Source organism: Trachinotus anak, unplaced genomic scaffold, assembly GCF_046630095.1.
Source record: "Trachinotus anak isolate AG129_WGS33_773 ecotype Australia unplaced genomic scaffold, CSIRO_AGI_Tana_v1 ptg000028l, whole genome shotgun sequence".
NCBI classification, from domain to species: domain Eukaryota; kingdom Metazoa; phylum Chordata; class Actinopteri; order Carangiformes; family Carangidae; genus Trachinotus; species Trachinotus anak.
In genome coordinates, this window is record NW_027273879.1 from 19,899,109 (window position 1) to 19,921,786 (window position 22,678).

General features: G+C 39.5%; 1 protein-coding gene across 2 annotated transcripts in view; it reads right to left on the reverse strand.

The window, feature by feature from the left end:
• Positions 1-1,144: 1,144 nt before the first annotated feature.
• atp8b1 (ATPase phospholipid transporting 8B1) overlaps positions 1,145-22,678 on the reverse strand; it is a 37,548-nt gene continuing 16,014 nt past the window's right edge. For both annotated transcript variants that reach the window (XM_071465566.1, XM_071465567.1), the window contains 27 exons: positions 21,040-21,153; positions 20,849-20,947; positions 20,617-20,678; positions 20,414-20,486; positions 19,500-19,570; positions 18,528-18,610; positions 17,406-17,564; positions 16,739-16,827; positions 16,338-16,528; positions 15,683-15,767; positions 14,852-14,975; positions 13,617-13,660; positions 13,095-13,251; positions 12,659-12,847; positions 11,942-12,054; positions 11,644-11,808; positions 10,950-11,061; positions 10,726-10,801; positions 7,651-7,783; positions 7,386-7,514; positions 7,108-7,264; positions 6,773-6,996; positions 5,747-5,830; positions 5,032-5,277; positions 4,613-4,751; positions 3,437-3,567; positions 1,145-2,965 (listed from right to left, as the gene is read on the reverse strand). In XM_071465566.1, the coding sequence (XP_071321667.1) occupies positions 2,729-2,965; positions 3,437-3,567; positions 4,613-4,751; positions 5,032-5,277; positions 5,747-5,830; positions 6,773-6,996; positions 7,108-7,264; positions 7,386-7,514; positions 7,651-7,783; positions 10,726-10,801; positions 10,950-11,061; positions 11,644-11,808; positions 11,942-12,054; positions 12,659-12,847; positions 13,095-13,251; positions 13,617-13,660; positions 14,852-14,975; positions 15,683-15,767; positions 16,338-16,528; positions 16,739-16,827; positions 17,406-17,564; positions 18,528-18,610; positions 19,500-19,570; positions 20,414-20,486; positions 20,617-20,678; positions 20,849-20,947; positions 21,040-21,153 (3,486 nt within the window). In that variant the 3' untranslated portion in view covers positions 1,145-2,728. The remainder of the gene's footprint in view (positions 2,966-3,436; positions 3,568-4,612; positions 4,752-5,031; positions 5,278-5,746; positions 5,831-6,772; positions 6,997-7,107; positions 7,265-7,385; positions 7,515-7,650; positions 7,784-10,725; positions 10,802-10,949; positions 11,062-11,643; positions 11,809-11,941; positions 12,055-12,658; positions 12,848-13,094; positions 13,252-13,616; positions 13,661-14,851; positions 14,976-15,682; positions 15,768-16,337; positions 16,529-16,738; positions 16,828-17,405; positions 17,565-18,527; positions 18,611-19,499; positions 19,571-20,413; positions 20,487-20,616; positions 20,679-20,848; positions 20,948-21,039; positions 21,154-22,678) is intronic.

A 22,678-nucleotide genomic window follows, 5' to 3' on the forward strand; every position in this document is an offset into this window, starting at 1 on the left:
CAAACCCACAACAAGCAAACTGAGCAATAAGATATGTTTCTTCCTACCATTATTGTAAAATCATTACTTACTTTGGACATAATCCTCGCACTGATTCATTTGATTATATTATTCAATACATTCCACGTAGATTAATCAGAATCCCTCAAATTTATTTTTTAAATGATCTCACAAATTTTATGCCTGTCTAGAAAAACTATTTGACTGTGGTGTAGGTCTCTCTGTGATAGATCCTGTTGCTCTCTGGTCGAAGGTTTTTTCCTTTGTAAGGTCACAGATTTCAGTTTGGTACAACGAAATCACGGCCATCAAACTTTGTGATCCTATCTCACCGCAGAAGATGTTTGGTAACACCGATCAAAGTAAAGATACAACCCTAATTATGAGAAAAGAAAGTAAAAGTGGTAAACTGCTTCATTCCTATATCTTTAAAACTAATATTTCCTTACAATTGACCTATGATCTAACGGAGCAAACAGTATTTGTCCTGTTCGTTCATTTATTTCAAAATATATGTGACATTAGTTTCATTAATTGTTCTCATCTTGTCCAGAATAAGTAGCTAAATGATATACTTTGTTTTCCCCTGATCTTTATGCTCAATAATAAAAGTAGAGTCATTTAATCCAGTCTGTTGCAGCAAGCAGTTCAGTCACTCAGTGTATGGCTGTGCTTGTGTGTGTGCTCTGCTTCCTGCAGTTGTGTGTGCGTCCTGTCAGTCCAAACAGAAAGGTAAACCAATGTCATTTATTAGAGTGTTTATCCACATTGAAAAAACGCTTATATGTGCTAATTCAGGTGTAAGAAGGGTATATGAATACTGTCAGTTGACGTCTGTGGGAATCTGACTTTACTTTATTCGTTACTTCGCCAGATGCTGCAGGTAGAAAACCATTTAAAATGTGTTTGCAAAGATTTTAATGGTCACGTGTGTTCAGACACAATTAAACACTCATACAGTTGGAGAGTTTGTCTTTGTTGAATGAAAAATGTTTTTTTGTGGAAAAGCATTAACTGAAACCCCTACCAGTCTGTACTGATACGTTATGGTCAGCACCAGGACTTAATCATGTTAATCATTTATGAGATACAGTAATGTACAATCACTACAGTCAGGAATACAACAATAAAATAAAGACTCATCTCAGATTGCTAAATGTGCCCTTGGCTTTTATTAACAACCACATGATAAAATATTATCATATGACAGAGACCAGACCGCTGGTGGTGCAATCAGCAGCAGTTACGACCAACTGCCTCCATTCATTCAGTAATAAAACGACATCATCTGTATACAGTAACACTAGCATGAGGGGAATACAGTAACAGTCAGAACAGGTATATGACAGTTTTGGCTTTATAATATCCTAAATCAGAGTATATGACTGAAAAAAACACAAACATCGTCTTTGGGTTCATTGTAAACAACCAGTGACACACCCACACACTCAAAATAAACAATCCTAATTCTTGTAATTACATAAGGAACGTGTTATTTAACTTCCAAAGAGTTAAGAAAATAAAAAGAAAAGGAAACGACCAACTCATAGTTAAATGAAGATAGACCCAGACCTCCGTCCTGTGTTTCTTCCCCCTTGAGACGTGAGGAGCTCTTAAATTTACATTCAGCACATTAAAAACACATCGAGACGCTGCTGTTGGACGACAAACCAGAGCTCCTGGCAGGTTCCCTACAGTTTGTTTACAGCACCTTAGGAAAAGGAAAATAAACAGAATGTGGGGTATAGAAAAAATTATATTAGGATCCAGCTTTGAAAGAGGTATGTTTAAAGACTTTAAGCCTAAAGTTCAAGTCACTCAAATTAGTGACTACACCTGTCTGTAAGGACACTTGGGATATTTTATACAGCAGAGGAGAGAGGATCACTATTCACAACTTATTTTTAAATTAAGACACATTTTATAACATCTGACAACCTTGCATAGCCTGGCATAATGACATCCCATCATTATTTATAATAAAACATTAAAAAGAAGATACATTGACATGTTTAGCTTTAGCCCGTTTTTAGTTTGATGGACAGAAATAAAACCAAACTTAACTTAAGTGGATGTTGCCGTTCAATTTCATGTAGCTAATGGACGATTTAACTGGAATATATTTTTTAATCTTAATAAAACACCATCATATCAAATGTTCAGGCTAAAACTGTGAATGTCAAAAAGTATCCTATTAAACCTCATGATGTCTCCCCATCCATCACAGTAGTGATGAGCAGGGACACACCAATTAAAAACAAGGCTCTGATATTAAAAATCCTGAGTTAAACAACATTGTCAGTCACACAGTCGCTGCATGACTTCAGACCCCAGTAATGGCAGTCGTCTGTTCGGTGAGCTTTTTTTTTTTCTATTGCATTTTTTTTTCAGAGAGTCTGTGCATAGAGGAGGAACTGGAGGCAGTGGAGTCGAGGTCACACACTGGAGCAGAAACACACTCAGCAGCGCTTCATTTGACTTTCTGCAAATCAGGTTAACACACGGGTGGAGAATAAGCTCCTCGTTTCTTCAGGAACTTCGGGAGTGCTTCTTTTGTTTCGTCACCTCCTAAAGCACTCAAATCCAACAAGGGAAAAGGTCAAGTTAAACTCCGACCGGCTGTCATTTGCAGAGTTCCTGATGATTACCATTTCAGCACGTGTTCCTGTTCCTTGCACACACATATTCACAACCCCTCTGACTACAGTTTTGCTCAATCTGCAGCTCTTTAGATGTTTTCGGCTTCTCTCTGGGGAACCTCCCTGATGCTGTCCTGGAGTCCAGGACGGGTCGTCGGGCGTCGCCGAATGCTTCGCCCGGACGCGATGAGGTCAGCATAGCCACGGGAGTGAGAGAAGGCGTAGGCAGAACGGCGGGAACGCTGGCCACGCTGGAAGGCTGATGGCTTTTTCTTCCTCTCGTCCTCCTCCATCTCCATCTCGTACTTCTTCCTGTTCCTCTGGACCTGGTGGATGATCGGAAATAAGCATGTAAAATTAGAGAAGCATTGTTTTAATTTTTTTTTTTTTTCAATTTTTAAGAAAAATAAGAGTTGCGTAAAGTTGTGTAATTTTATGGTTCAGTCCAACTGCAATTTGATTAGACTTCTATTCTGATCTTGTCCACAATTTGATTATTTTTGATAAATATTTCTTAAAATAAAATTTTGGTGTAATAGTTTTCATCCATATTTGCTTTTGAGCATAAAATATTTTGGAACTTTTAGCCCTGGAGACTGAGAGGAAATTGGTCAGTTTTAATTACTGTAAGTCATACATATTAATGCTGGGGACTTTTTAAGGTTGTAAACATACTGTTCCATTTTAACAGATTATTAAAGAATTAAAAGTAATCCCCTCTGAGAGACAATGGAAGCTGCTGTTGTCTCATCAACATTTCCCCGAGAGAGTGCAGACTAGAGTCCCTGAGGTCTCACCTTGTCTCCTACAGAGGGCCAGATGGTTTTATGTAGGAACTGGATGCAGATGACGGGCAGCAGGCTGATGCCGACAGTCAGGATGATGGTTAACCACAGGTAAGGCTGTCGCAGAGCATTTGATGCTGCACCTACAAACACAAAATATATAGACATGTTAGGAGAGGATTCACTCCTCTTCACGAGGGTGGGGTTTGATGTGACAGACAGTCTCAACGTGAAAAATGACAAACTAAAAAACTCAGGATAGACAGATGTAATGAATGTTGTGTGTAGAGAGTGAAAGAATTCACAGTAGCAGAATTAAAATAATGAAAAACAAACATACATAAAAGTAAAATAAAGTGTGGCATGTGTTAAATAAATATTAGGTGTAATATTTTCAGACAAAGTGAAAACTGAAGTCAGAAATAAAATGTTCTGAATATTCAGTGCAACTCAGAAACAACTGCTGAGGCTCATGGGAACTGTAGTGTTTTAACTACGTCAGGAAGGAAGTTGAAACATTGCTAACAGGTTGATGATTGTCTAGAAGACTCCTGAGCCTCTGTGTTCAGTAACTGAGGTTTTTCAATAAAAGGAAACGTTCAGATGCAAACTGTTAATTTACATAAAAATGTTGAGAGAAAGCACAAGAACTACAGGTCCCATCAACACTGACTACTGTGTCTGAAAGTTGTTGCCTGTAGCGACAGAATGAGCTCATTAACCTCTTTTCTAGTGCAACTTTATCGTTGTAACCTCATTTGTTGCAACTCTATTGCGTTCAAAAGCAGAAGGCTCCGTTTTCTTGCAAAAAGCTTTAAAAGACATCTGTACATTACCTGCCAAGCAACTAACAGCAGACAGACTAAGTCAGTCACTAGCAAGCAACTAGTGTTCAGCAACTATAAAAAGGTCATTTTCTCAGGAGCTAGTTTAGACCAAACCAGAGAAGGGGGGTGGATACTGGACTAACATTAATCAGGTGGACACAAACTCCAAGTGAATGTCTGGGTTGTTGCATTTATGTGTAACAAGTTAACTATATTAATTCATATGGTGATAATCAGTCTGTTTTGTGCTTACAGCTTGTTTGAAAAGAAATAAATAGTTATTGCACATTTAGGAAGCAACTCCACCTGCTTTGGAGTAGAAACTCTAAAGCCAGATCATTTCAGTTTTTGGGGGCCTGACCTGTGAAGGTGAACACTGAGGGGAAGATGACGTGGATCCCGGCACTGTGGATGTCGAACATGATGCCAAAGTAAATGGCAATGCTGCCCAAAACTGCAAAGCAGTTGACGAAGGTCCAGTAGGAGGTATCCAGAGAGATCTGACAAATAAGGGGTGAAGGTCAGCAACAGAATAAACTCATTACATCCACATCTTCTGAACCTCTTTTCTCTTATATTTCTCCTTCAGTAGCTTCAGAGTCCAAAAAATTATCTTATTCTACACTGATATGATTGATATATTTATTTCAGATTCAAATAAGAATTCAGACCTTATTGATATATTTTTTACATTTATTTATTTAAAACTAATACCCGTCCATTCTTGAAAAATGACATCAAATCAGCATGTTAGTGTTGAGTTACGACCATGTGACCAACCTGCAGGTTGACGGTAAAAATCAGCGACGAAGCAGTGACAACAGCAAAGGACTGGTAGTCGGAGGGGGCTTCTCCGTCCTGCCCCATGGTCTGCAGGAAGGCTCCGTAGGGGATGAAGAAGATGATGAGTGAGACGAAGATGCCATGGAACAAGCTGACGAAAAAGTTCCTATAGTTGAACAGCGTCCCTTGCTGGCCAGGAAGGTAAAGCTTAGGGAATTTCAGGCTGAGTTTGTCATTAACATCCTGCAGAGGAGAAGGAAGAGGAGGAGGAGGAGGAGGAGGAGGAGGAGGAGGAGGAGGAGGAGGTGGAGGGGATCAGTTGACAGTTCTGGATGAGTTTTTCTCTTATTGAGCAGAAGAGAAAGGAACTGGTTTCCCAATCTGCATTGCAATGAATTGTGAGTTTCCAGTGTTATGATATTTATCACAACAGTAAAAGCAGGATCATAATGACAGTGAGAGAAAATTTAACAATGAGCTTGATGATTTTTTTTTTATCTACACATGAAAATGTGTCTTAGCTCATATATTATACATTAACCTTCAGATCAACATGTACAATTTCAATTGTACTGCAATGAATTTACAGCAAAAAAACTGCAGTGTTGATATTGTGAATGACATTTATGCAAAAAATGTAACCTAATAACCAACAATGTTCTTACCAATTACACTTTTCTGAACCATTTCTGTGTCTAAAGCTGGTTTTTACCTGGTCCAGAAGTCCAACTAGTAGAACAGGTAAGCTGCTGTAACAGAGGTTGTAGAGAGTGATGAACCAATCTTCATAGGCAACCTGCAGACAGGAAAACAGTTGAAATCACTGTGAGTGTAAACTGACAGCTGCCGGGATCGGGCCACAATATCAGCTTGATAATGTAGCGACCAAACAGATGAGTGGAACAAAACTGAGCATTCGGTGCAACATCTGTCCCGGTGGAAGACAACCATTGTAGTTAATTCTTGTTCTGTAATGATAATTCAAAGATAATAAAAGATCTAACATTTATCACCCAATGTTTGTACATTTGTAAATTTTTTATATTTATATTGGTTGCTTATTTTGTTTTGTTGAAAAATACTAAGAGTAGAGAACCACCTCAACAGCTGGAGCTGTTCTGGTCTTAGGTCATGTGATGACAACTGGACCAACTCCATGACAGGTCAACAAACAACCTCCTCCACTGATGGAGACCATGAGGTGTAGCTGAAAGCTCCAGAAAAAGGAACTAAATGGCTCTTCAGATAAGTTTATTTTGACAAACTATTTTGAGGATGTTGATGTTGTTGATCTCTCCACTTTTCAGAATCAAAGCTGACAATAGATTATAATAAAGCACTGCTGCTGCTGCAAAAAAGAAAACTTTCTCACACTTTTATTTTGTAGAGAGGAAGTGATTCTTTGGGTAACTGATGCTGCGATGATGGAGCTCTATTTTAACACCAGGTGCTGTGCACCGACCACAGTGCAGCCTGTGCCCTGATGTGTGACTGTTTGTGCCTCTCATTCACCCTCAACATGGATAAAAGCGTAATAAGCATCTTCAGGTGAGGGGAGATTCTCTTTTTGTACATTATAATTAAATGTGGGACTGTCAGTACAATAGTCTAAGAAAAAAAAAAATCAGATTATCAAAATAATCTGCTGGGCCAGATATTATTGTTGGGTGGCCAGTTTTGACCCGCGGGCCACTGGTTGCCAACCACAGGTTTACATCCTGCATCCTGTGCTGCTGACCTGTGCGGAGTATCCACTGAAGAAGGAGTACCAGAAGTGGACCAGAGTGAAGGCGAAGTTCTTGAAGAAGAAGAAACGCAGAAACTTGCACATTCGGATGTAGGACCAGCGTCCGTGCACCAGCAGGAGGCGCTGCAGGTAACGGAACTGAGCGAAGGCGTAGTCGCTGGACATGACGGCCTGCATCCCCTCCTGGCCACTGATACCTACACCGATGTCTGCAGCTGGGAGGACGGAGGACAGGGAGACAGACATTAGAGCAGATTCACTGGAACGTGGTACAAGCAGAACAAAATTTGTCCTTCAACTTGGACAAAATCCATTTATGTTCTTACTTTTGATCATGTTGACGTCGTTGGCTCCGTCTCCAATGGACAATGTCACGGCTTTCTTGTACTTCTTCACCAAACTCACCACGTTGGCCTTCTGCTTCGGTGTGACACGACAGCAGATGACAGCTTCACACTCACAGGCCATGTCCACAAAGTCGATCTAGAGAAAACAAAGACATTTTACCACATTTGTTCTTAGGTAAACCATCAAGAGAAGTATTGTCCAATGGACATGTGACATACTCATGTCCTCATCACGTTCAGAGTTTGTTTAGTTGTACCTGTCTCATCTCTTTCTCCCAGTCGTTCATTGGCTGTCCGTCTTGAGGGTTGCTGGGAGGTGGTCGCTTGCCCAGACGACGCAGACGCAGACGTCGGCGTTTCTTCTTCTTTTCATACAGAATCTCGTTCTGACAAAATAATAACAGTACAAATCAGTACAGTCCACCATGATGGCTGGTGGGACAATGAGAATTTGGGTTAAAAATGTTTCCCATAGAGGAAGAAAGGCTGATCTGAACAGTATTACTGTTGACTGGAACTCACCAGCCATCCTCCGGTGATGATGAGAGCGTTTTTGCCCGACTGGGTGAAGAAAGGCTCTGCAGGTTTCTTTTTGCCTCGACCAAAAGTTGTGGGCTCCGTTCTCCTGTTGGCCTGACGAATTGTCAGCTTCTCACTGGGGACAGAAACAGAGAAACTCTCAACACAGCACAATAAGAAACCAAGATATCGAGGCGACACATGAAACAGGCTCTTAGTTCTTGTTGTACCAGTGTGATAAAAACGTTAACAAGTTGGAGAGCATCAGCTATGCCCAGCAACTGGTCGAACCAAACCAAGAGGCAAAAGCCCTGACTGTAGTGAACTGATGATGAATGTAAGGATCCCTCACCACAACCACAAATCATAGTCACACCACATTTGATTGGATTTCTTTTCTGTTTACTGCACTTTATATGAAGTTAACTGACAAATAGCTAGAAGTACCGCCTCATGGTTTTTAACGCCTCTGCCACTCAGACTGGTTTCAGGTTACATCCCTGTTTATCCAGAGTCATACAAAATATTGAATATTGAATGTTAAGTCTTGAGGTACTGCAAGAGTTTCCAAGATATTGTGTTCACAAAGCCAAAACCATATTTTGTGAAGACCTTGACCTTTGACTTTTAACCATCAAAGTCAGTGTTTCCTTATTAGATGGCAGCAGAGGGTCACTTCCTGGTGGCCATATCATGTCTTTCCAAGTATTATGATAGTTTGTTGCAGGAACAAAACACCCTACAATAACCTTCCAAGCAGGATGAAGAGAGCCACTCTGCTGATGCCTCATATTAACACAGCGCTCCACCAGTTCAGCACTGCAGCCCTATGACATCACCAGACTCATGATTGACGGTTAAGAGAACCAGAGATATTGTCTTTCTTATTCCACACATCCTTCTTCCTCGTCATTACCCACAATGCAGCGTGACTGCTGACATTTGGTTGGAGCCGGGTGTGGCTCGTAGTGACTGATGAAGCCTGGAGCCTTAAGCTGTGATTAGGAGCTGCCACAGAGGTCTGGTGAACTCCTCACCCTCAGAGTTCTTTATTTTCAAACTGTTGGCCTCAGGCCCAACTGATGCTGACTCAAGTGGGGCATTTACCAGACTTCACGCAGCTTCTCTGGAGACATTAAAGGCTTTACAGAGCTCTTTCATATACAGGACTGTCTCAGAAAATTAGAATATTGTGATAAAGTTCTTTATTTTCTGTAATGCAATTAAAAAAACAAAAATGTCATACATTCTGGATTCATTACAAATCAACTGAAATATTGCAAGCCTTTTATTATTTTAATATTGCTGATTATGGCATACAGCTTAAGAAAACTCAAATATCCTATCTCAAAAAATTAGAATATTTCCTCAGACCAAGTAAAAAAAAAAAGATTTATAACAGCAAAACAAAATCAAACATTTGAAAATGTCCATTAATGCACTCAGTACTTGGTTGGGAATCCTTTTGCACGGATTACTGCATCAATGCGGCGTGGCATGGAGGCAATCAGCCTGTGGCATTGCTGAGGTGTTAGGGATGCCCAGGATGCTTCAATAGCGGCCTTTAGCTCATTTGCATTGTTGGGTCTGGTGTCTTTCTGCTCCTTCTTCACAATACCCCACAAATTCTCTATGGGGTTCAGGTCAGGGGAATTGGCAGGCCAATCGAGGACAGTAATGCCATGGTCAGTACACCATCTACTGGTGGTTTTGGCACTGTGGGCAGGTGCCAGATCATGCTGGAAAATGAAATCATCATCTCCATAGAGCTTTTCAGCAGACGGAAGCATGTAGTGCTCTAAAATCTCTTGGTACACAGCTGCATTTACTCTGGACTTGATGAAACACAGTGGACCAACACCAGCAGCTGACATGGCTCCCCAAACCATCGCTGACTGTGGGAACTTCACACTGGATTTCAAGCAACTTGGATTTTGCTCCTCTCCAGCCTTTCTCCAGACTCTAGCGCCTTGACTTCCAAATGACATACAAAACTTGCTTTCGTCTGAAAAGAGGACTTTGGACCACTCTGCAACTGTCCAGTGCTTCTTTTCCATAGCCCAAGTCAGACGCTTCTTCCGTTGTCTTGAGTTCAGAAGTGGCTTGACCATGGGAATACGGCTATTGTAGCCCATTTCCCGGACACGTCTGTGAACAGTGGCTTTTGATACCTGGACTCCAGCTTCAGTCCACTGTCTTTGAAGCTCCCCCAAATTCTGGAAGCGACTCTTCTTCACAATGCTGTTAAGGCTGCGGTCATCTCTCTTGGTTGTGCAGCGTTTCCTGCCACATTTCCCCCTTCCAACAGACTTTTTGTGGATGTGCTTTGAAACTGCACTCTGTGAACAGCTTGCTCTTTGAGAAATTTCTTTTTGTGTCTTACCCTCCTGATGGAGGGTGTCAATGATGGTCCTCTGGACAGCAGTCAGATCAGCAGTCTTCCCCATACTTGTGATTTAGTTTACTGAACCAAGCTGAGTGTTTTTCAAGGCTCAGGAAACCCTTGCAGGTGTTCCGAGTTAATTAGACGATTCAAGTGATTAGTTGAATACCCTACTAGTATACTTTTTCATGATATTCTAATATTTTGAGATAGGATATTTGAGTTTTCTTAAGCTGTATGCCATAATCAGCAATATTAAAATAATAAAAGGCTTGCAATATTTCAGTTGATTTGTAATGAATCCAGAATGTATGACATTTTTGTTTTTTTAATTGCATTACAGAAAATAAAGAACTTTATCACAATATTCTAATTTTCTGAGACAGTCCTGTATGCAGTGGTGCTCCACGACACCTGGGATTACACTGATGTGTAAAATGAGCAGAGTTCCCCTTTAACTTCATCTGAAATGATGAAGGAATCACAACACAGTCAGGAATGATTACAGCAACCAATAACTCTCTCAACATCCGTGTGTGTGTGTGTGTGTGTGTGTGTGTGTGTGTGCGCGCGTGCGCTCTCTTTCTTCACTCCAAACATTACACTGATGATGACTGATGATGCGTAAAACATAAACACTGGTTGGTCTTTTAATCACAGCACTGTTTTAGGCTGTGACATTTTAATCAACTCACTTGACGTCTTCTCCGTAGTGGATCTGCATGTCGTCCGTCAGAAGTGAACAGGAATATCCAATGTTTTCGGCCGTTTCTGGGGGAAAAGATTTTCAGTGTTTCATCTATTCATCCATTTATCCTTTGGTACTTTTTTGCTGAGACATGTAGCCGAATTGGTTCTTGTAGCCTCATTGGCACATATATCCAGACAGAGTCTTCTCTGTAGTCTGGTGTGATGGTACCTTTCTTATCTCCGGTCAGGACCCAGATCTTGATGTCAGCCTTGGCCAGTTTGGCGATGGTCTCCGGCACTCCATCCTGCAGTTTGTCCTCGATGGCCGTCGCCCCGATCAGCTACACAGAGGGACACTACTGGTTAGATATGACTGAGGTGCATTGTTTTTAACTTTTTATAGCAAAAATAAATAATAAATATAATCCCGGATTTAGAAGAGGACTTTAAAATTTATTCCAGCTGGATTTTTAAAAAGACACTTTGCACAGTTTAAATGTGTAGAAAAAAAGCTGCTGACTCGACTAAAGATCAGCCAGAGCCTCTTCAAGAACAACAGAAACATTAAAAACAAGAAACACAGACTACACTTGATTTTCACAATTTTCCCCATTTAAAAAATCCAATGAATTCACTTTTTTTCCCAAATAAAAAAATTACCCCAAGATTGAAAAACATTGTTTTCCATTATTCTCATTTTATACTCTGCTGAAATAACAGCGGCATTGTTTACCAAACTCTACAACTGTTTCTATGCAATTTTCTTGTTCTATGATTTCTACTGTTCTCAGTGTTCATTTCAACAGTTCATGTCCTTCAATGCCCCAGTTTCCCAATGGAAACTTAAGTTTTTATTAAGCATTGAAGTTCCCTCTTCATACATTTGTCAAACTAAAGCTTACTTCTTGTTTTTTTTAACTCACCATGAGGTTCTTCTCAATTTCCTCGTACACGCGGTCGAGGGCAGCATCTCGGTTCGTCATGGCCACCTGGGCTTCTTCATGTTTCCTGGACCAGGCTTCAAACTCCTCTCTGCTGATGTCTTTGTAACACAAGCACAGCGTCCGCAAGGTCTCATTGGCAAATTCCTGCAACGCAAAAAATAGGATGTGTATCCTTCCACAGAAACGAGAGAAGAACAGCTGCTGTACATACATACACGTCTGCTGCTCCATGACCGTATACAGCAGTGAAATACAGAATAAAGCCATGTGCACTCACATCCAGAGCAGTCTGGGTAGTGTCCTTGTGTCTGGAGTTGGGGGACAGTCGCTCATAGATGACCGTGTCTGCTCCTTTACAGTAGAGACGAATACGCCCATCAGGAAACTTCACTGAAAGACACAGAAGGAAGATTAGAGGAGAAGAGGAGGGACAAAACCTTAGTTTTGCAAATGACAGACAAGTCTTAAGTTTTTTCTGTAAAGTCCCACATCAAGACCAACAAGTGAAGTCCAAGTTTTAAACAAGACATTTCTCATGTGTCTGCTTGTTTGAACCTATGTGACTGGTTGGTGTCATCACAGTATATCTACTATAGAAGAATGAAGTTGCAAGTAAAGTCACTATGGTATTTATAATATAATAAATCAAAAATATTTTTTTCTTAAGAAAGAACTGGTCACTAGTTTTTAACAAATATCTCTCAAACAAGAGGACACAGTGCATTTGTTTGGGACTATTTTCAGCAGTGCATTAATTTACATTTGATGCCCTAAAGAGTATTTTAGGTTGCAGGATGCTGAATGTGCTGCAGTGTGTGCAACTTGATACTTAAATTGTTGTATGTTTATCCAGTTTTCATGCAAATTTACTGAGTGGCAAGGCAAGTGCACAGCCAAACTGGAGAAGTGTATATATGTATGTGTGTGTGTGTATGTGCATGTGTGTGTGTGTGTGTGTGTGTGTGTGTGTGTGTGTGTGTGTGTGCGCTCTTACAGACGATAGACATGCGCTTGCGGTCGGAGTTGAAGTCGAGCAGCGCCAACATTTCGTACGTCGTCTCCTGGTCCATCTCCCTGATAGTGATGGTGTCCTGGGTACGAGACAGGAACACGTAGCCGAAGTTCCTGGCCGCCGTCACCAGGGCGCCCTCATCAGGTGACGCTGCCTGGTACACCAGATCATCTGAGGGATGTAATGTGTTGTAAGGGAAGGATGTAATGTCCAACTCAAAACCTGTTGTTTTCTTTTTCAGTGCTTCATCATGGAGACTTTTGATTCAATGACAGTATGAGAAATATTGTTTAAGGCAGCTTTAAGGACCACGCCCCTCCAGGTACTGCAGCCTATCACAGTCAGCCATGGGGGCTGCAGCTTACTTATCTCCTTATCTCCTTATTCCTCCACCTTCCAGTAATGATTGTGGGTTTACCATCTTTCTGCTCCACCATGACCGTGTGGCAGAGGGAGAGCAGTTTGAAGAACTCTGAAGCATCTTTGTCCTTCCTGGACCGGACCAAGGCGACCAGGGAGTGATCCATGAACGGGAACTTCCTGTCAGCGTAGCGGTTCCAGCTCCAGTCCACCGGCTGCCAGGAAACAGGAAAGCATTTTTAAAAACTATTGCAGAAATTAAGTGAGAAGTAATTATTCCTGAGTTAAGTATTTAACTGGTTTATGTGTGTTCAGGAATGTCGGTCTAATGGATAATCTAAGAGTGGCATTTTTCTGTTTAAATAAAGTTATAAACCATAAATAAAAAACCTGCACTCTACATATACAGTGTATATGTCCAAAATTCATTATACCAGGAAATTTCAGTATTTGTGAAACACTGAAATTTTGTTAATTAAGAACAGATTAGGATTCATCGTTTCTCTCAGTATTTTCTCCTACAGACTGATTCTTTTCACATCTCAATCATCTTCTGAAGTGAATGTATTTGATATTTTACCCGTCCTCTGTCCAGTGCCACCCCTTCAGCAGTGGTCGGGCAACCTAAGTAGAGGACACAGCAGAGTTTAATGAACACACACGCAGAGTGGTGGAAAAGGAAACACATAATTCACTTGGCAGTGTTGAGCAGACTTCTTTGTGTAATTTTGATGCAGATGCAGCTTTTGACGATCAGTTCAAGAACATTGTCTGATCTTCTTTTCTCCCCAATTCAAGAAAATTTCTTCAGATTAGTTCATTTTTGTCTTTTGCTCCTTTACACAAAGTCAAACGTGCTTTTATTTTTTCAGCGTGTTAGATTCACTTTAATTTGAAATGTTACTGACTTTCAAGGTATTGAATGGCTTTGATCTGAAACATGACATAATGCGTTGACACCCTCTGGTTCTGCTGTCCATTCCCAGGTCTGATCACTGGGTTTGTTGCAGTACACTGATATCTGTCAGATATCTTGTAACTTCTATTAAAACATTTGTTAATATATATAATATATTATTTCTTTAAAAAAAAGATTTTGTGAATATTTAAATGTTTCTTCTGGGGTAACAACTTCACTTTTCTTTCACATTTCCTTTTATTTTATTTTTATTTTCTATCGTCTTTTAATCTTATTTCATTTCTTGCTTTTATTGCGTTTGCTTTCAGTTATCTTTTCTTTCCTGTAAAACATGTTGTAACTGTGTGACAACACTTGCACTCTCTACAAATCTTTGTACAGTATCTTTTGTTGCTGTTACTCAACAGTCTGTTTGTTTTGCTCTTATCTAAACTCCACTTCTTCCCGCAACAGTGAACCAGTTTCCCCAAAGGCATCATTAAAGGCTCAGTCTTCATCTTTCTGATAACACAGTGCTGCTGGCCTGCACAGACAGAGTCGGCACAAACCTTCTACTTCCTGCATCAACTGAATCTATGTGTATAACATCAACTTCACGTAAAAATCATGAATATTCATGTACATTATTGATGTTTTCAGAAGCAACAAAACAGCTGCGATTGCAATGAAAGGGCAGCAGGTGTCACTCTCTCACTTTCAGATCTGTCTTCATATTTCACAGGTTCAATTAGTAATTTAATTCAATACAGCAAAGAAAAAAAACTTATGTTGCCAGAGTCTCAGTTCTCTCCCTCTCATCTCTGTTAACACTTATTTTGGAGCAACAACACCATTAAAAGGTGAAAAGGTAGTAAATCAGATTATTTATGTCAGAGTGAAATGACACGGGTTGGTACCATAGCTGCGTCCAGCAATGGTGCACTTCTTGAACTGCATGATGTTCTGAGTCAGAGTTCCCGTCTTGTCGGAGAAGATGTACTCGATCTGCCCAAGCTGCTCGTTCAGGGTGGTGGTCCGAGCCTAAAGGATAGATTTAATGAGAGGTGTCTTCAAAATGATGCACAGGGAAAGAATTTAAGTCCTAGATTCACTGCAAAGGAAAAAAAAAAAATCATACTTCAGAAGTCATTTGACTAAATAGCAACTCAAGGTCCACTTACTGGCTTTTTCCAAAAATCTCATCAGCGTCTCATGGCCTTTATCGGTGAATAGAGTTTATTCACTTATCATTACACAATCACAGTATGAAACACTGGTCACGTGATAACAAGCAGCTGTATAATACAACACCATTCAGTGATGAAGATCATGAGACATGGCTGAAAGTTCCAGAAAAAGCTTGTAAAAGGACTTTGAGTTTAGATTATTTTGTTGGAAAAAGGGAGGAAAAGGTTTTTGCTCTCTAAAGTTTTTAGCTGTGACAAGTTTATAGTTTATCACTAAGCTATGAAGCTTTGTGCAGTAAAAAATACGTGAATATAAGCTTTCAATCTCTCTTGTCTAAGTGCAGTTCTTCCAAATTTCCTAAAGACTTTTTAAACTCTGATAAATGTCTTTTCATTTTGAAGTGATGCACAAACCTTCGTAAAACCTTCAACAAATAAAGTTTCATGAAAATTGAACATGATACTGGTCCCTGAAGAGTTATTATTACTTTTGTCTGGTATTTCTTCGCTGGGGGTGAGAAGTTGCCACAGGAAATCATTATTAAAACAGTAATAATGTACCTTAGCTGGAGTGTCTTTCTCTGAGAAATACATCTGCAGGTCCCAGTTGATGAACTTACTCTGGCCCAGACGAATCACCTCCACACTGAACACAAAGCAGACAAACAGGAGATGTAAAGAAAACCAGTACTACTGGATTTGAGCAGGTTCGTTGAAGTTAAAGAAAAACATTTATAGGTAGAAAAAACAAAACAGCTGCACCATTAAAACCCTCACAGATGTTGTGTTTTCCAAACTGCAAAAAGACAGCGACATTAAATTACTAAGACATGTTAACGACAGCTTTCCCTCAGAATTTCACTGATCTCAAAGATCAGTAGATATTTCAGACTAATGTACTTTAAATGTCATTAAAATCCATTTATTACAATAATTGATGAGATCATCAATCGGACACAAAAAAATACATGTAGTTAATTACAAAAGGGTTTAGACAGATTCATCCCTAAGAAAAAAAACAAATCAAAAGAAATTTTCAATGACAGATAAAAGTGCAACATAAACTGCATCTGCTTCCTGAGAACTGTAACAAGCCAATTTCACTCTTGTCTTTCTGTAGAAAAAACAGTAACCCTCCTGTATAACGCTGAACACCCTATTATCTCTCAAAAGGCTGAATATGTGGACATGAGTATGTGGGGAAGGGTTAACTGACCTGACGTATAGTGAAATGGGCACCATGGTGTTGAGGACGATGATGTATCCCCAGAAGCTCAGGAAACCTCTGTGAGAGGCGTCCTGGTTTTTGCCATCGAACAAATACCAGGCCTTAGAGCCGATTTCCTCATACCAGAAAGAGTGACCGATGGCCAGACCTGCCGACCCAAAGATCAGCAGTGCGAAGATCTATGGGTAGGGGAGGGAGACACACAGAGCAACTATTAAAAATACCCAATAATAAAAGATAATGAATAAATGACAAAATCTTAAATACACCACCTCAAATAAAGAGACTTTTACATGATGCTGATAATGATAAAAGGAGCTTAATGACACAAAACTGATGGTGAAATACAGACAGTAATGTGCGTCCAGTCTGTCTGGATTTAAACTCACTGTGTAAACCATGTAGTTCATCAGCTCGTCAATTTTGGTTCGTTTGAACCTCGTCTTCCCACCATTCCTCATGATTTTAGTATCGGCGCCTTCAACAAGTAAAACATTTTGAAAGTTATCCATCAGTCATGATTCATTTTCACTCATCTCTAATATTACAAATTATTTATGGTCAAATTTCATCTAATGCCAGAGGGAAGTTAATGTCGGCTACAGCCGGCTGAATTTCCCCAAAGTACAAGATGAAGTCGTCCTCACTTGTCCTGTTTTGTCCAACCAACAAACCAATACTCAGAAATATTCAGTTTACAACGATGTAAACGGAGAAAAGCAGCAAGTGCTCTCATTGTAGAAGCTGGAACCAGACAATCTTTGACAATCTTTGATTGAAATTTTATTGAAACAATAATTTGTTAATCAGGACTGTGAACAACTAATTCCACAACTGTGGTTTATTTCAGCCAGAATATGGATTTTTCTTGCATTAGGTCAAATCATCTCATCCATATGCAATCACACAAAAAAATAACATCTAACTAATTTTCAACAGCTATTTCTTCTAAAGACCAGCAGTATCCACATCTTCAGTTTACTCTCAGTGACACAGCTGGATTTTTTCCCCACAGGGAACTCTCTGGTCAAAGCAGTGATGTAGCAGCGTTCACACCTGCGTAGATGACCAGGCCGTGACAATACTCCGTGTTTCTGATCTTGCAGCCTCGGAGCAGCATGTTGTCCAGGTCCAGAGGGTAGCGCTTCCTGTCCCACAGCATTGTCCCTATGAACTTATCCAATCGATTGTTTGGCTCCTCGCACTCAATCAGAGCTGTGAGAGAGACAGGAAGAGGTCAAAATTATAAGTGCTGTCCCTAAGTAGCTTCATCAATTCTTACACAGGGTAAACTTAAAATTAACTGTGAATTTATTGTGAATTATTTATTTTCAACACATTTATACCGAGAATGATCACATATACTTACAAAAATAAATCTTAAAAAAAAAAAAAAAGAAAAACATTTTTTTAGTAAAAACAAATTTAGAAATGAAACATGAAGAAAAAAAAACACAAATATTCCTGAGAATCGCTTGCATAACACACATAACACACATTAAACAATGCAAATACAAACTCTCTTTATCTTAATTCTTATCTGCTACTGCTGCCGTTATCAGAACGAGCGTGTAATTATTATTTATTCACTGGCACTGACATAAAAAACTTGTTTTTTCTTTCTCATGCAGGTGTAAATGAAAAAATATATTTGTTAAAGGAGCTATATGTAAGTTTTTCTGTTGCTACATAGCTAACATTAGCATCTTTACTTACTTAGCAATAGCATGTTTACTTACTAGCTACTACTAGTCATTGTGACTTCAGCATCAAATTTCATTCCTTTACTCACTCACTGTCTCCAGAGGTGGAAAGCAACACCAGTGTTAACTTTTGTTCTGTTTCTATTTCTATCACTTCTTTTCTTCTACTGAAGTTAGCATGCTAACCAGCTAGCCCCAGATGTAGCCTCCAGTCTGAAGAGCTGTCCTGAAGAAGCAGCTGCTGAGGACGTGTAATAACCACTTGTCTTTTAAACACAATGAGGTTGAAGCTCTTGGTAGGTAAAGAGCTGTTAATTCTAACATTGGCCAAGTTGCAATAGCAAAATTACAAATAGCTTTAATTTCAAAATGAAAAATGTGTTTCTTATTTATGGTTGAGCCTCATTCTGACTAATTAAAAGCAATTTAAGTTCATGAAAATAAACTTGGCTTGTGCTCGATTTGAAGCATTTACCATCAAACTCGGCCAGCTTTCGCTCCTCCTGCAGCCTCTCATCAGTCACTCTCAGTCCCATCTTAAACTTCAGGTTCGTCTCTCTGAAAGAAAAACAAACACATAAAGGACTGAAATCCAACTCCTGCGGCGTTAAACAGAGATGGATTCATTTTTATGTGGATGTTGATCTGGTTAACTTGACAACTAGAGGCCTCCTGTCTGGACAGAATTAGATTTGATCAAAATTAATTAATTCATAATTCACTAAGTTAAAAAAACAAATAAAGGTGAAATCCATATCCATGCTGCTACAGGCTCCATTAGAGACTCCTGTTTGTTTTACTTAAAGGTGTTTCTCACCTAACCGCAGAACATACATAACTGGTCACATGGTTGAGTTTAGCACAGGCTGTTTAACTCTCTTATCTGGGAGCAATTTGTTGACTGAATACTTCAGAAAAAGACAGATCCAACTAAAACTTCATGGAGCACAGAGCTCTAGTCGCTTATTGTGCAAAAATATTGTGCATTGCTCAATTTGAATAGTTTTCTTTTTAGTTTATTTATTTATTTAATAGGGACAATGCAATTTAATATAGTTCCCACACAAAGCTTAAAACTGATGTGAGAGTTTATAGCATCTTGCTAATTTTCAACTCTTGCTTCTAGTTGAGCTTTTAAATGTAAAGCGTAACTAAAATAGAGAGTTTTCATAACTTTAAAACCAAACTACACTACAGATATGAAAGTTAAAAAATATATTTTGAAACGCATTGATAGAGATGTACAGTCTAAGAAGAGAGAACAACAACACTAAACAAACAGACAAAACAACTGATATCATACAAAAAATAATTTAAAAAACAATTAACAATATGATACAATTAGCTAGAAATGGGTACAGCTTTGGTTTACTTTTAGCAGCACTTAAGGAATTGAAAGCTTGAATTTTTTTTTTTCTTTAAGTGGTGGAAAGGTGGAGAGTCTTACCCGTCGAGTTCAGCTGTTTCTACATAACACAGGCTGTTTGGGTTGGAGCTGGATAACAGCAGGATGTCGGCCTGAAGACAATAAAAAAATATATGCATATTAATTCAGTGAAATTTATCAAGCATTCTGCCACGTTTAATGCTCAATATGACCACATATCTGGTGTGTTTCTGTCCTGCTGTTTTTGCACCACTGAACTAGCACACCACCTCATATCTAAATCACCATCCCTGTCTCCAATCATAGAAAAAAATGGCTGCCAATCAGCTGAACCAAAGGACATCATGATTTTGGATAATGTTACATCTGGCTTGTCAAATATTCACAATACAAATAAGTTTAAAATTTCTAAAGTTCATAATTGATCTCTTTCAGCCAACAGATGCACAATTATTGAGTTTTAATCCAATTTTAATCCCTTTTTATGATTATTTACAGGAGCTGTCCCTTATGTCCCTGCAAGTGGCTCACAATCTATTTTTTGTTTGTTTTTGAACTGACTTAATCTCCTTTCCTTCCTTTTCCAAAGATAGGAAGCATTGAGGTTTATTTCCTCAGTATTTAAAGAATTCGACCAGTTCCTATAATGGCTGCAACTTCAATACTTCAGGGTCCTTTCACTCAGTTAAGAACCTTCCTAAGCAAAAAATAATTTTCAACTGCATCCTTCATCTACCTTACGGTGACAAAAAAGCAAGTCCCCTTAATGTAAATCATTAAATTTTAAGGTCAAGACGTGTTTTAAGGTTCAGGTAAGGTTAGGTTTAGGTTGAGGTTGATGGTAAGATTAGGATTAGGGTCAGGGTTAGTCAAATACTAGCTATGGTTGAGGTTGGAATGGATATCCAGAAAATGAATATGAGTCAATGTAAAGAGGGGCACAGACACACAGTCCAACAAAAATGAAATCATACCGGAATAAAGTCGTTTTTCTTCAGACGAACAACATCTCCGACCTGAATGTTCATCCACTTTGACTCTTGAAACCTGAAGCAGAGAATACGGATCAGTTTTTTTGTCGTCATGAAGGACTAGAGGAACTGGAAACTGGCCTTTTTCTCGTAAAATGAAAGCATCAGGATTTAAAGATTAAAGATCTTGATTTATAAAATCTTACCTGCCATCTAACAGGACCTCACACTTCCTGTTGTTGATCTCCTTGTCCATCCTGTGTCGTGCCTGGAAAACAAAAATTTAAAAAAAAGAGGACCAGGTACATCAAATAGTAACGTAATACATAATCAGATGACAATGTACTGTAGCTTGAATAGTAGTCAATAAACGTATACCAGTGTTTTATCATAGTTCTATTGATTTGTATGGGTGTGTGTCAGAAGGAGAAGTCTTACCAGATCGTCCACCAGGTCTTTAATGGCAGTAATTCCCAGCACCACAACCAAAGGAATCAGCGTGGTGTACCAGGGCAGAGTGGAAATGTCCGGGATAACCTGACAGAAAAACACAAACGTGTGATGGTTGGTTTTTCTAAGCAAATGCAGATCGGTTGACAGGTTTTTGGGATTTCTTTTTCCAGACGCACCTGTAAAATGAGCAGGGCCAGGAAGTAGAGGTTGGCAGCTCTCTTAAGCTGCTCGTACAGGTTCAGGGGGAGGAAGGTGAGGACGTTGTACTTGTAAGTCTTGATGGCATTTCCCTGCAGAGGAGAAACACACAGCGGACACACAAAGCCGGTTATCATTCTGTTCCGTTAAACCGCAGAAAGTGCCACTCATCCTCATGCTACTCGTCCCATGAAAACAGTTAAATAATAACATCATCTAAGGGGGGGGTCTCTCGAAAATAACCCTGATGATGTCATAACAGTGTCATCAGGGTGATTTCTGCTCGGGCTTTGGAGAGCAAAATTTTAAAGCTGAAAGCCTGCATTACAAACTGGAGGTGTCACAACATAGGTGGCTCACTGGGCATGGAGGTTCTCTGACAAAAAGTTGTTGAGTTGAGTTGTATTATGGGAAATGTAGGATCTGGAGTTTTTGACCCTGGACACATGCTAATGTCTGAAAGTCAGGATGTCTTGACATCTGTTGCTATGATTTTGACCATTCTTGTTTAAGTTCGTCTCTCTGCTATGCTACTGAGAGATTGCGGTGAAGGTTTGGTCAGTGATTGTTAGCGCCATTTTCATTTCAATAATTGGAAAATGTACAGACAGGAGAGTTTTTAAAGATGAAAAAGTTTAAAATAATCCATGGCTTGTATTCAGTCTGACTTGTATTCAGGAAGAGTCAAACATTAGTTCATTTATCTGTGCTGTGTTTCAGCAGAAGATCTGAAATGTGACCAGTACGGTCTGGTTTTCTCTTCCCTGCCACAGTGTCCCTGAGCAAGACGCTGTAGACCTACTCACTCCAGGTCTAAAAAATTGATTTCACAGGATACTGTCAACTGTGCTGACTCTCTCCTCACTGTGCTCTAGCACTAACTAGGACTGAACCATACACAAAAAATAAAAATAAAAATCATGCAATTATTTTGGCATATATTGCAATATGAAACAGTTTTCACTGAAAGAAAAATATAAAAATTATAAACATGATAAACAATAACCAATGATAAACAAAAAAACTTGCAGCTTCTGCGAATTGGATATTACACTGGGCCATATTGCGATTTCAATAATATTTCTATCAACCGTGCAGCCCTAGCAGTGACATTTCCCCTCACTGGGACTAAGAGGCCTAAAATGATCCAGGAAGAAAAGCCCCTGACAAAAAGCAAACAGAAGTATGAGGACAGAGGTTAGAGTTTATGGTATTGCTTTCCTGATATGTCTGCTCTACAGCCAAAGGACTATCAAGAATAATTGGCTTCCAACTTAGCAATCACTGATCCTGGGCGAGTGTGCAGGCAGTGGCCCAGTTTGTGGAGACGTCATTTTATTACAGATAACCATCTGTGGTGCAGACAGGTCAGACATGAATGTATCTGCAAAGACATTTACCACCTTTTTTACTTTCTCTCACTTACTATTACTCAGTGACTTTAATGTACAGAACATTAATGTTTGAATTGTCAGAACCATGTTCTGGCTTCAGTCCCACTCCCTCTCTTTGTGTCTAATGGGTGTATTAGTGGGACACAGGTCAGCTCAGCAGGATGATCAGGTTTCAGCCCCCGCGAAGACGACACAAAGCCTCAGGAACAAAAAAACCACTCCT